At 38.0% G+C, this 14,841-nt stretch overlaps 1 protein-coding gene across 2 annotated transcripts in view; it reads left to right on the top strand.

Moving 5' to 3' along the window:
- ITFG1 (integrin alpha FG-GAP repeat containing 1) overlaps positions 1-14,841 on the top strand; it is a 279,045-nt gene that overhangs the window by 196,922 nt on the left and 67,282 nt on the right. For both annotated transcript variants that reach the window (XM_045533358.1, XM_045533359.1), the window contains exons 13-14: positions 2,896-2,939; positions 13,079-13,157. In XM_045533358.1, the coding sequence (XP_045389314.1) occupies positions 2,896-2,939; positions 13,079-13,157 (123 nt within the window). The remainder of the gene's footprint in view (positions 1-2,895; positions 2,940-13,078; positions 13,158-14,841) is intronic.

Genomic DNA, 14,841 nt, shown 5'->3' with positions numbered 1-14,841 from the left:
GGTCATGTGTGACTGGCCTTTTTTCTCTTAGCATAATGTTTTCAAGGTCATCCATGTTGTATGTAGTATGCATCAGTACTTTATTCCTTTTAATAGCCAAATAATATCCCACTACATGTATCTACCTTATTTTGTTTATCCGCCCATCAACTGATGTACATTTGGATGGTTTCCACCTTTGGGCTATTGTGGATAACACTGCTCTGAACGTTGGTGTACATGTTTTTGTTTGGCTACATATTTTCATTTGTTTTGGGATATACCTGTGAGTGAATTGCTGTGTCAAATGGGAACTTTGTGTTCAACCTTTTAGGGAATTGCTGGATTGTTTTCCAAAGCAGCTGCACCATTTCACATTCCCACAGAAATGTGTGAGGGTTTTCCATTTCTCCACATCCTCAACAACATTTGTTATTATCTATTTGATTATAGCCATCTTATGGATGTAAAATGTTATCTCATTATATCATCTTAACCATTTTTTAAATTGTGGTAAATAACATGTAATATAAAAATTGCCATTTGGGGGGTATAGTTCAGTAGTAGTATGTATATTTGCATTGTGTGAAACACATCTCCAGAACTTTTTCATCGTGCAAAACTGAAACTCTATACCCATTAAACAATTCCCCTTTTTCTGTTCCCCAAAACCCCCAGTAACCACCGTTTACTTTCTGTCTCTATGAATTTGACTGCTGTAGATACCTCATTAAGTGGAATCATACAGTATCTGTCTTTATGTGACTCACTTATTTCACTTAGCATAATGTCTTCAGGGTTTATCAGCATTATGACATGTGACAGGATTTCCTTCCTTTTTAAGGCTGAATAATATTCCATTGCATATGTGTGTTGACCCCATTTTATTCATTCATTTAGCCATCAGTGGATTGCCTCTGCGTCTTGGCCGTGTGAATAATGCTGCCGTGAACATGGGTGTGCATCTCACAGTGATTTTGAGATATATTTCTCTGATGGCTGATGATGTTGAGCTTTTCATGAGCCTCTTGGCCATCTGTATATCTTCTTTGAGGAAATATCTATTCAGATCTTTTGTCTTTTTCAACTGAGTTTTCTTGTTCTTAGTGAGGTACAAGAGTTCTTTCATTATTATGCCTTTGTCAAATGTAAGTTTTATGTTGTGAAGTAAACCCTACTTTATTTTCCTCCAAGTAGCCAGTTATCCGGTACCATTTATTGAAGAATCTTTTTTCCTTCTTTAACAAGTATTTATTTAGCAAATATGTTGGGTTAGACCCTGAGAAAATAAGGATAAATCGATGCAAATCTAACATCTGAGTACAAAGACAGACTTGTGAGTAAATAATTACTGTTCAGCAAGATAACAGTTTAAATGAAGGTTTACAAAAATAATTTGGGGACAATTGGAAAAGAAGTTCCAATGTCTACCTAGAGTTGAGGGAAAAGGAACAAAAGAGAGGGGAAAGTTAGGACGTGGAAACTTTGAGAATAAAAGAGTAAGAACCAGGCACTGTGCTAGGGTGGCAAATTTAAACATTGAAAACTATTTTGCAAGTGTAAAATATTTATGTCACCATTTCTTAAATTGTATTTAATGTAAATATATTATGTAAATGAACAGGTATCCTCTTTTGTGATGAAATATGTCATACTCATTTCTTTGTATCTGTGCACTTTACATATTCTGTCTTGGACTACTATAACAAAATACCTTAGAAAGCATAATTAAGAATGTATTGCTCACAGTTCTAGAGGCTGGGAAGTTCAAAATCAAGGCACTGACAGATTCGGTGTCGTGTAAGGACTTGCTCTCTGCTTCAAAGATGGCCCCCTGTTACTGTGTCTTCCCGTAGCAGAAGGGGCAAGGGAGCTCGCTCAAGCCTTTTCTAGCAGGGCATTAATCCCATTTAGGAGGGTGGAGATAGCGTGACTTAGTCACTTCCCAGAGGCCCCACCTCTTAATACTGTCACATTGGATGTTAGGTTCCAACATAAGAATTTGGGGGGTATACCAACATTCAGATCATAGCACTCTGCCAAAGTACAACATTTCTATTAGAGTGATTGTCATTTCATCTTCATACAATATAAATAAATATAAGAAACCATTTTCCTATGGATATATTTTAATCCATGGACAAATATTCATAATGATTATTGAAATAATTTGTGCTTACTGAGCAGAACTGTCAGCTGTCTTAGTTTATAACATAAATTATTCAACTAAGAGTATATAATATCTGCTTTCTTAACAAAGGTATCACTTCACCAGAAGTGGTACAAATATAGTTATGTCTCAAAACTCATCTATATAAAGATTGTTCATATATTCTTACCTTTTCTTTTTGTTTTCTTTTTTGGTGATTATAGAATAACTGTCTCATTAAATTATTTTTGTATATTTGTTGTAAACCCATCAATTATTTTATAGTTAAACTCTCTGTCATCAAGGGTGTCCAAAATTTTTGACCCAGAAACTTTTAACTAGATAAATGGAAAAAGTCTAGTTTGAGATATAAAGTACTGAATGTTCTGTCTGTTTTTCTTAGTATACATTTTAATTGGTTTGCATTTAGCACCCTTCTGTTGGATTCTAAGTCATCCTTGGAATTTAGCTAACCATTTGGAAAATAGAACCAACATTAAGTATGGTGTGATATAACCATAATTAATTATCTCACCTATATAATTCACAAAATGACAGCATCTTGACAGCTTAATAGAGACTTTTGAAATATTGGTAAAAAGTGAACAAAAGAATTTTAATTTGCTCAGATCTAAAGTAAAGAAATTGGTTTCTGCTTGTGCTCATGAATCAGCAGAGTGTATTAATGATTTTGGGGGGAAATTAGAGTTCACTTTAAATATAAACTTATAATAGTAATAATTGCCTGTTCTTTACTTTTTCCACAGTTCTTAGTGGTCTGTGTTCTAATGACTGTCCTCGTAAGATAACAGTAAGTAAATTTAACTATTGGTTATAAATATTTCTCTGAAAATTCTATGCATGATAAATAGATACACACAAAATAGTTGTTATAGATTACAATCAAAATGTTATTACTACTTAACAGTGATTAAAATCTTCTTTGTTATTCAAGAAAACTTTGCTGAAAGTAAGGTACCTTTCCTAAAAATTTCTTACCTGAAGGGTCACCTCCTTTATGAAGCTTTTTCTGATATCCTTGAAGGAATGACCACCCCTCCAATTATTTCTGGGCATTTTGTCATTTATAATACTTGATGTCACCTGTTTAGGTTAGATGTCTTACACACTGGACTGTATCTCCTTGAGGTCAAGAACCATGTCATCTTTGTATACCTGGTATAGGGCACAAGGTCAAGCATATAGTAGGCAATTAATGACCTTTTTTTGTACTGTCTTAGTATTGACTTGCTGTTTAAAGGAATATTTCAGTGAAATAACAACTGTGAAAATAATTAGACTTAGTTCTTAAAGTAGCCAGTTCATGTAAATTATAATCAGAACATTATATTATACTTAAAAGTGCACGCGCATGTCTGTGTGTGTGTGTGTATGTGTATACAGGGACCTCTTTGGGGGTCTTTGTAGTAATCCTGTTTTATAAGAAACTATCCCCCATTTAAAGATAAGGAAACTGAGTCTCAGAGAAGTTAAATTACCCAAAGTCAAAGAGCTATTAAATAGTGGAACTGCAACACCAAGCTAGGTGTTTTGATTATAGTCTCATACTCTTACTACCCCATTAAAGTATTATGTTAACAATATGTATGTATAGTTATTCCCATATTTAAGACATGTGGAAACAGGCCCTGACCCAGAAATAGAACCTGGACTCACTTTGGAGCAACACCTCTGAATGAGGAAAGCAGGATTGGTGGAAGGAGCAGGTACATGGAGAGTTCTGAAGGTAGAACGGTCCCTCACAGATGGCCCTGGTTGCGGGGGAGGGGCCTGGCCTTTGTACTCTCGCATCGATCAGACTTTACCTTCAGCCCCCAAGAAGGTGTTAGCATTTATACCAGGCAGCTCCCTTTGGCTGAGAACAGTGTCCAGGTGGAAACCCAGCTCTGAGCTAGGAGCAGTCAACACGTGGGACAGCTCAGGGAGTCGGTGCCCAGTCCCAAAGGGCAGATCTGGACGATGCGTCACCACATCCACTGCAGCGGGCATGCAAATGCCTGGGCTTTTCTATGTCATAAAACTGTCAATGTGATTGATCAGATTAAAGATTAACTTGGCTGTTTAGGTATGGTCTACCCAGCTGGTAAAACATTCAGACCCTTTGTTCCTTTTCCCTCCTGTAAACTAGCCATATCCCCACCCTGTGGCTCTTTCATTACATGGTTTTGCAAAGATTGAACCCACTCATTTTACTCAGAAATTCTAGCAGAAAGTTTGATAGGAAGGGCTGTATAATTAAGGCAAGTTTTATTTCTAGGATTCATGTTTCCTTTCTCTTTATCTTAAAATATAAGGTGCTTCTGTTTTGTAGAGAACAGAATCATTTAGAAAGTCACATAAGTAAAGTCCAGCATGCAGAGCTGCTGTTACGATGATTACCCTGACCATCCAGCACCTCTGGGCATTTCTGTAGGTAACACACCCACCTCCCATTCGTCCGTCTATGGCTTTCTGTGAAATTAAGATCCTGCTGAACTGCCCGTCACATATATAATTTTCCTTCTCTGTGATACCTTACTGATATCATAGATCATAATTTTATCACAGCTTAAAGGAAATGCATGGTGTATTTCCCCAGTATTACATATATCAAATGTATGCACACTTGTGAAATTTACTTCTTGAAAAAGTGATCCTTCTTCACATTCCTCTGACATCAGATCATAGTAGAAAGTGTTATATTGGGTATGACCCAGTGTGAGACTAAGAGGAAAAATGTATAGACCATACGCTATTCTTTACCAGTTGGGTTAGGTTATGAGCCGAATAGCTGTCATGCTGGCTATTTATTGTCCCCAGTGCAGGCAAGCTATCTGGTATATAGAAAGAGGAAACAATTATTCAGCTCATCAACTAATCCCACCCAAATTCCTTCATCTCCATTTTGAAAACCCCAGAGTCTCATTCTTATTCAACTTTAGCTACTCACTCCCACGGCCATAACCTGGACCTTAGCTACCAGCACTGCTCCACTTCCTGATTTTTTTTTCCAACTAATTTTTAGAATCTTTTATTCTGAGTATAAGGGATATTTTGGCCTTTCACTATGTCAGTGGAGGTTGTGGCTTCTTTCTCTGTCACTTGGTTATGCTTTTCATGAAAGCCTGGTGACTTTTCCCACTTTGTAGATTATGAGTGTAGAAGCAGGCAGGGAAGTACTTTTCCTCTTGAACAGTAAACCGGTTTAGAAGTAGTCTTTGACTCTTCTGTATACAAAAAGAGTCTGTGTATATTCCTTTGAAAGAGCTCCCTCGGGGCAGAGACAGTATCTCTTTTACTTCCCGGTACATCCTAGAACCTAACAGAATAATTTGTCAGTTGACCTAAGCAGCACTCAGCATAATCCCATCATCCACACCCATCATCTTTGCTTTTCCTCTTGACTGAAAATCAGTGCACCAACTGGGCTGTGAGTCACACACGCTTCCCACCCGGGGACCTCAGGGGCCTCGTTCCATTGCTCATTCTATTTGGCCCATGTAGTCAACCTCCACCTCTTTGTTGTTGTCTGCCCTGCAGCACTGATGGGTGCCTGAATCTCCCTTATCTCTAAGTGCATCCGCGTGTGCCTTCTGAACCCACGTCCTCCCCAGCGTCTACCCATCTGTTTCCTTTTCCAGCCCCACTTCTTCAGTTGTCTACATTTGGGTCTCCAGTTCCTTACCTTGATGTCCTTAACCTGCTGCTGCAATGTGGACTTCCACCTTGCCCCACTGAAACTGCATTCGATGCTGCTGACCGCTGCCGGGAGCACTCCCTTTCCTTGGCCTCCTTCATACTCGTTCCTTCCTAGCTCTCCGCCTGCTCTCTGCCATTCTTCCAGGTGCCTGTGTGAGCTTTTCTTCTGCCCACCCTTTAAATGTTGGTGATTCTCAGCATTCCATTCTAGGTTCTCTTCTCAATCTGTGTACAGTGGTTCCCCCCTTATCCACAGGGGATACATTCCAAGCCCTCAGTGGGTACCTAAAACCGCGATAATCCTGAACCCTATGTACACTATGTTTTGTCCTATATGTACATACCTATGATAAAGCTTAATTTATATATTAGGCACAGGAAGAGATAAACAATAATAACTAGTAATAAAATAGAACAATTAAAACGATACACTGTAATAAAAGTTATGTGCATGTTTCTCTTTCAAGATATCTCATTGTGTCATAAACGTAAGTAAAACCGCAGAAGGTGAAACCTCAGACGGGGCAAAACCTCAGACAGGGCGAACCTTCAGACAGGGCGGCCGCTGGAAGCCCTTGAAGTGATCTCCGCCACTTCTGCACTGAAGCCCTTTGCATCTGAGTGCCCGACAAGGACCTCTGAAACTGAAATCTAGTGTTTCCCCCCAAAACCCACTCCTCTGCCCATGTCCCCATCTCAGTTCCTTTTTCTTTTCCAGTACCCCTCACATCTACTAGATTATTCTTGCCTTACCTCTCCCTTGTCTCAACCCTGTTACTTTAGTTCAGGCCATCATTTTTTGCCTGACCATTGAAGTTATCTGGGCCATCCTTCAAAAACCTACTACAGTGATCTTTCTAACACACAACCTTCAGTGGCTTCCCTTTGCCCCTGAAAAGTGACCCAGATCTGGCTTGTTGAGACAGAGCCTGGGTTTACCCCGCCAGCCTGTCGCTTGCAGTTCCTCCTCACACCCGCCCTCGTGTCAGCCACGTTTTGCCACCCTCTGCCACGCTCTCTCACTCCCGGGCCCTTGCCTATTCCTCTGCCCTGAGGCCTCTCTGGGCCTTCACTTTCCTTGCTGTGGCCTTCGGGCTGGCGCTGTGTTTGCCCTGAGCAATTCCCCGGCCCCCTTTGACGCGGAGCTGGGCACACCTCCATGGTTTGTCAGCACCTGTGCTCAGTCCGTGCCGCTCAGCACTCGCTCCCATCCCTGCTGGGTTGCCTGTGCTGAGTCCTTCAAGAAGGCGGAGTGTGTCTCATTTATTATTCTGTTCTTCCCCCCGCACAGTGCCTGACACAGTCACATCATAAACATTTGATGTATGAATAAACAGAGCTTTCTCTAAAATTTGTTTTTTAATGGGCTTTCACTGATAAATTTGCCAGAGCATCTCTCACTATAATAGCATAGTCATTGTTAAGTTTTAACACTTAACAAAATAAATTACAAGCTACTCACAAGAGAAATCCATCTTGCAAAGCCCCGATGCAAAGGAAAAATATTCCTTACTTATATTCACAGAGAAACCTCCTAAGGAGACACAAATGTTCCCATTGTTACAATATACAGATTTGGGATTTGGGGTTTTTGTTTTAAGGAGGGGGTTTGGTTTTTCAGGGGTTTTTTGTTTTGTTTTTTTGAGACAAGGTCTTGCTCTGTTTCCCCACCTAGAGTGCTCAATCATAGCTCACTGCAACCTCAAACTCCGGTCTCAAGCAATCCTCCTGCCTCAGCCTCCTGAGTAGCTGGGACTACAGGTGCATGCCACCAGCCTAGCTAACTTTTCTATTTTGTCTCACTCTTGCTCAGGTTGGCCTTGAACTCCTGACCTTAAGTGATCCTCCCACCTCGGCCTCCCAGAGTGCTCAGATTACAGGCGTGAGCCACTGTGCCCAGCCCTTAACTGAACATGAGATTTCATCACTTCATTATAGTGAAATACATCAACTTATTTGGCAAAAATAAAAAAAAAGATAGCAGCCTACATATATTGAGCACTTACTGTGTGCCAGGCACTGTTCTCATTGTTTTACATGTATTTACTCATCTAATCCTTACTACAATCCTATGATATGGATGTTATTATTATCCCTAATGCAAGATGAGGAAACTGAAACACAGAGAAGTGAAAATAAGAGCCCAGCTGTTGACCCTGTTGTGACTCTTGTGTGTGATGAGCTGCTGTTTTGCTCTTTCAAGATTCTGTCTTTGGCTCTGAAAAGGTTGACTGTGATGCGATAAGTAGTGTTTGAGTGCAGTGTATCCTGGTGTGGATCTCTTTGAGTTTATCCTACCTGATGTTCACTGAGCTTTCTGGATGTGCAAATTAATGTGTTTCATTAAATTTGGGCAATTCCAGCCATTATTGCTTCACATACTCTTTCTGTCCCTTTCCCTCCTCTCTTCTGGGACTCCTATTTTTGTTGATATTCTTAATGTGATATTCCGCATGTGTCTCTGAGGCTCTGTTCATTTTCATTATTCCTGTTTCTTTCAGTTCTTCAGATTAGATAATCTGAATTGACATTATCTTCAATTTTGCTGATTATCTCTATGCCAGTTTAAATCTGCTATTACATCTCTCTAATTAATTTTTCATTTCAGTTACCTATACTCTAGAATTTCAGTTTGATTCTTTTTTGTGATTTCTGTCTCTTTGTTGATACTCTCCTTTGGTGAGACATTGTTCCCAGAATTTCCTCTAGTTCTTTAGACAAGATTTCCTTTAGTTCTTTGAATGTATTTATTATGGCTGATTTAAAGTCTCTGGCTAGTAAATCCAACATCTAAGCTTCCTTGAGGGCAGTTTCTATTGACTGCCTTTTTCCCCCAATGTATGAACCATACTTTCCTGTATGGAAGTATCTTTTTTCCTGTTTTTTTGTTGTTCAAAAGTAGACATTTTAAACTATATGTTGATTCTGGAAATCAGATTTCTCCCTTCCCCTGGGTTTATTGTTCTTCTTGCTGTTTATTCAGTGACTTTCCTGAACTAATACTGTAAAGTCTTTATTTTTTGTTGAATATGACCACTGACGTTTCCCCCCAGCCCAGTATCCAGCTGTGATGGTCAGAGAGTTCCTTAAGTGAGATTAGGGCCTTCTCAGGTCTTTTCTGAGCGTGAGCATAGTGCTGTACATGTTCGTGGCCTTCTAGATTCCCAGAAATATTGTCAGGACTTTTCAAAGCCGCCTATAGACATCTCATTTCCATTTTTCCTTTTAAGATTTGGACATCCTCTCCTTAGCACCACCTGGTACCACTGCCTCACGCAGCTGCAGTTGTAAACAATTACGAATGGTTGTTTTCAAGAATGTTCCAATGATAGGGCTGTTCACGCAAAGCAAGCTCTCAGTGGATCAAAAAAGACAAATCCTGAGAATGGAACTTTTTAGGGAGCTGCCAGAGAGGTCAAATAGGGACAGCTCTCTGGGAATGGGGCTTTGGGTAGCTCTAAACATTTCTGCCCCCTCCAGTGACTGCTAGGCAGTTTATTTCATAGCTAACTTAATTGCAAATCTATTGGTTTTCAAGGCTACTTCTTAGGTGGGGGAGTGGTATGGAAATACGGCAAATTAAAACACAACAAATGTCACTATTCTTACTGATTCAGCCATTTTTCTTAAATGAATACTCCTTGGATTCTTGCAAAGTTCTGAAAAAGTTAATTTTGACAATTTTTCGCCAGTGTTCTCCTTGCTTTAATGGAAGAGGAGATTTTTTGAGGTTCTTACTATACCATTCCAGAAGTGATTCTACACCACTCTATTACATTAAAATCCATTAGTCCAGCTTGCACTTTGAATGGATCTTTTACCCATACATGATTCTGTAATACCATGCATTGGTCCTTTGGAAAATAGTGTTTACTGAGTTATGCAGATCTTCCTAATGTTCAGATCACATTTGTTAATGTTACCCCTGATTGCATCAGAACAGTTTTTAACTTTTGGGGAGGTGTCAGGTTCACAGTGGCAGATACAAATTTTTCCAAAATTCCAATTTTCACCTGCAAGTTCAAAATTTTATCATTAGGAAAAAATACTGTCGGTCATTTTCCTAAAAGTGACAAATTGTCACTTTTGTCCACTTTCAAGAAAATTTGGCTAAATACCTGTCTGAATAGCCATTGTTTGGTTCCATTATTTTTTTTTTGATTTTTTTTTTTTTTTTGAGACAGAGTCTCGCTCTGTTGCCCAGGCTAGAGTGAGTGCCGTGGCATCAGCCTAGCTCACAGCAACCTCAAACTCCTGGGATTAAGCGATCCTACTGCCTCAGCCTCCAGAGTAGCTGGGACTACAGGCATGCGCCACCATGCCTGGCTAATTTTTTTCTATATATATTTTTAGTTGGCCAGATAATTTGTTTCCATTTTTAGTAGAGACGAGGTCTCACTCTTGCTCAGGCTGGTCTCAAACTCCTGACCTCGAGCCATCTGCCTGCCTCGGCCTCCCAGAGTGCTAGGATTACAGGTGTGAGCCACCGCGCCTGGCCTTGGTTCCATTATTAATTACCCACCTTGCTTTTGCTCTGTTAGTACAAATGTTAACAAAGTGTAAAAGATAAATGACATCTTAGTATTATTGTGAAAATAATTTTTACCTAATGTGACCTTCTGAAGGTAATTTGGGACCCCCAGGAATCCTTGTAACACACTTTGAGAACCAGTCTGTGGAGGAATCAAATCTGGATTTTTAGATCTTGTCTGCAAATATCAGAATGACTGGCCCATGGTGATAGGTGAAGGTGAGCTTTAGGACTCATATTAGAGACATGCCAACCAGATTTTTTAAATTGAATATAGGTCAGAGAAAGAACAAATGCCTAAATAAATTTGTAAAATAAGACACTATTGATAGTAGTATGAAATATTTTAAGTGTGAATTAGAACAAATATTCAAGAATATAATTGGGTGTATTCGCTGAAAACAATTCTTTTTTTTTTTTATTTGAGGCAGAGTCTCACTCTGTTGCCTAGGCTAGAGTGCTGGCGTCAGCCTAGCTCACAGCAACCTCAAACTCTCCTGGGCTCAAGCAGTCCTCCTGCCTCAGCCTCCCGAGTAGCTGGGACTACAGGCATGTGCCACTATGCCCAGCTAATTTTTTCTATATATTTTTAGTTGTCCAGCTAATTTCTTTCTATTTTTTTAGTAGAGACAGGGTCTCGCTCTTGCTCAGGCTGGTCTCGAACTCCTGAGCTCAAACGATCTGCCCGCCTTGGCCTCCCAGAGTGCTGGGATTACAGGCATGAGCCAGCACGCCTGGCCTAAAAATAATTCTTATAGGCCAAGATACCTATCTTCCAGTATATAAACTACACTGTGGGTGACAAAGTAAATTTGAGGTTATAACATAGTGATAAGTGTGGTCTTATAAGTATTGTCTCCACGCCTCCCTAGAATGAGCCAAGTTTAAAGTATGAAAGGGCACACACCCTCTTCCAAAGAAACAGACCTAGGAAAAATAATACAATTTATATCAAGAAATGTGTGCCACAGTAGCAATGACAATCACTAAGTGAGGCAATAACATATCTCATATGCTGCTGATAGGAGTAAAAAGTAGTAATACCACTTCAGGAAAAAAATTGGCACTACTTAGTACGGTTGAATATGCATATATCCTATGACTTTGCAGTTCTACCTCTGAGTTCAGAACCCCCAATAAACTTTTGCACTTGTGACATATATGAGAATGCCTTGTTTATCATAACAAAAAAAATGGAAACAAATGTCAATCAATAATAGAATGAAAAATATTTATACTATTAACATAATCATACAATGAAATACTCTACAACAGTGAAAATAAACTACAGCTACCTGCCTAATCATGGATGAATCTCAAAATATTGTATTGCAAAAAAGTAACAGAAAAATATATACAGTTTGATTCCATTGACATAAAAATAAAAGCAGGAATAACAAAATATATTTTAACATATTAACATATATGATAAAACTATAAAGAAAAAAAGGAATAATTACACAAAGAAGATAATTCCGTAGCTTAACTTCTGTTCAACTATCTGTGTGGCTTTTAAACTGAGATCATCGAAAGAACAGCGCTTTCCCTTGCCCATCTGCAGATAGGAATACAGGTGTACAGCTTTGGTAATTCTCTCATGAAAGTAGTATGTGGTACAAAGTGTAACATTCACCTGTCTACATAAAAATACTTCCTTAACAAGTTTGTTTTTTGTATTTTTGTGATATTCTTTATGAATCTTTTATTCAATTAGTAAAATCTTATGAGTACTTCCATTCTTATATCAACCTGTTTTCTCATGGCCATTGAAAATATACAGACTTCTAAAGTTCTTAAAATATTAGTCAGGCAGTGGTGGTATTGATGAAATTACATTGTTTCTTCCTTATCATCCCAAAGAAAAATCATTTTTAGAGCATCAGTAGACTACCTAAATGTCATTATTAACTCTTCCCTACTTTATTTGGGAAGATCAGTAGAATTTTGATTTTGTGAAAAGTATGCAAAAGAGTTTAAAATATTTCTTTGACATTTTGTCATTTCTTCTTAGGATGTCCATTGCAGTGGATGGTCCCATTTAATTAGCCTTGATTTCTAAAGAGAAGGAATATATCATTTTATTCAAGGTTTGAGGAATGGTCCAGAGATAGGGAACGATACACTAGAGATAAACCTCACTGTTGCATCTGGGCTCTGTCAATCTATCAGGTTTTTCTTAACTAGAAAATAATGTAGTCTATAAATGTACAGGGGATTAAATGTGGTAGAAGTCATAATCACTATTTTTCATTCTATTGTAATTATTATGGATAGATTTTATTTATTTTGATATTTTAGAAGAAAAATGTAAACTATGTCCAGTGCATTCCTGAAGGGAAAAAACAATGCTATCTTCAATAGAAATGTCATTAATAAAACTGTTATAGTTCTATTCTAGGTGGAACCAAAAGTAGTAAACAAAATTTGCCTAAAATATTCATCTTTATAAGGAAGAGACAATATTAGATCTTAGAAATACCCAGTTAAAATAATGAACTATTAACATATAAATGTAACTATCAAATCATTTAAAGCATTAAGAATTTTCTAATTAGGTTTTCTTTTGAAGTGTTATCTGCTTATGAATATGTGCTCTAAGTCACTGTCATCTGTATAAGAATTATATCAAAGAATTTTTTACTTTATTTGTAATAGATTTGCCTAAAACTTTAAATAATTCACTTACCTTCTAAGCCTTAACTATTCCTTTTTTATTGTAGCCCTTTGGAGTAAATCAGCCTGGACCTTATATCATGTATACAACTGTAGACGCAAATGGGTATCTGAAAAATGGCTCAGGTAAGACCAGACACAATGTCCATAATGTAGGAAAGCACTTTCAGTCAATATATTGGCAAGGTAAATTGGTGAAAAAAAATTATGTTTTCACACCCCTAATACAGTCTTCATTTTTATTATACCTCATCTTTCCATAGACTTACATTGGTAGGTTATAAAAGGTCCCCATGACAAAAATGTTAACATTTAATTCTTCATATATCCCAATTGTGATGGAGCCAACTCATTATCTTTATTTTTCAGTTGAAATAACAACTCTTTATCCTTATGTTTCAGTTGAAGAGAGATTGGGAGAAATCACTTAAGTTATCTTGGTCAAAGAATGAATTGGCAAATAGTTAATTAAACTCATCTTAGAAGTACAAATTAGAAATCCCATTAATACTACAATGTAAATTAATCCTAATTTTTTCAAATGTGGAATAGCAGCTGGAATATATGGAGAGGTTTTTTAATATATGATTATTAAGAAAAAATCTGGTTATACATTTAAATAAATATTAGGGAAATACAATCAAGACCAAAAGGAAATAAGACTGAGCAAAGGATGTCTGTTTTTGAGAGATGCCTAACTGACTGAGGTTAGATCCAAATTATAATAAATATAACTGTGATAATTTCAATTATCTAAATAAGAAAAAGAATCTTAATATATTTAACATGCTTCTTTGAAACATCTAGACTCTTAAGGTGAAGAGGTATAAGGAGAGTTGCTGTCATTGCTCTACTATTTTGGCCAAAAAAAACGGACGAACTCATTATATGGCTACTCTCATGTTACGTAATGGCCTTCCATAAACCCAATATACCAGAATGAGTTTACTTTTTAGCTAATTGCACATGTTTGAGAGTCTCGGTTATACTGCTGCTTCAGCACAAAAGCATTCCGTAAAACAAAAAGTATTTTAAAAAGTCAAAGAGAAATTGACAAATATTATTGTAGTCAAATACTTTAATATACCACTGTCAGTCAAAAAAATTGAAAATAAATAAGATGTAGATGATTTAAACAAATTATTTGTATTTTAATTTAGGTACATATTAAACTTTGTACAAAAAAGGCTCCAGGACCAGCTGATTTTATCTTTTATCAGTTCATTCTTTTTTTTTTTTTTTTTTTTATTTCAGCTCATCATGGGGGTACAAAAGCTCAGGTTATATACATTGTCCATGTCCCGCCCATCCCCCTGAGTCAGAGCCTCAAGCGTGTCCATTCTCCAGACAGTGCACCTGGCACTCACCATGTAGTCATACCTCCATCCCCTCCCCCCACCCCCCACCTCCCTGAGTCAGCACCTTCAAACATGACCATTCCTCAGACAGTGTGCAACGCACTCATCTTGTAGGCATACACCCATCCCCTCCCCCCAACCCCCGCCTCAGTCTGATATCCAGTTGGTATCATTCCCCAATGTGCATTTAGGTGATGATCAGGGAAACCAATTTTCTGGTGAGTACATGTGATGCTTGTTTTTCCATTCTTTGGATACTTTACTTAATATAATGGGTTCCAGCTCTCTCCAGGAGAACCAAAAAGATGCCATATCACCGTTATTTCTTATAGCTGAGTAATACTCCATGCTATACATATACCGCAATTTACTAATCCATTCGTGAATTGATGGGCATTTGGGTTGTTTCCACATCTTTGCAATTGTGAATTGTGCTCCTATAACCATTCAGA

This window comes from Lemur catta, chromosome 20 (genome assembly GCF_020740605.2).
Source record: "Lemur catta isolate mLemCat1 chromosome 20, mLemCat1.pri, whole genome shotgun sequence".
NCBI lineage: Eukaryota > Metazoa > Chordata > Mammalia > Primates > Lemuridae > Lemur > Lemur catta.
This window is presented reverse-complemented; position numbering and strand designations above follow the sequence as displayed.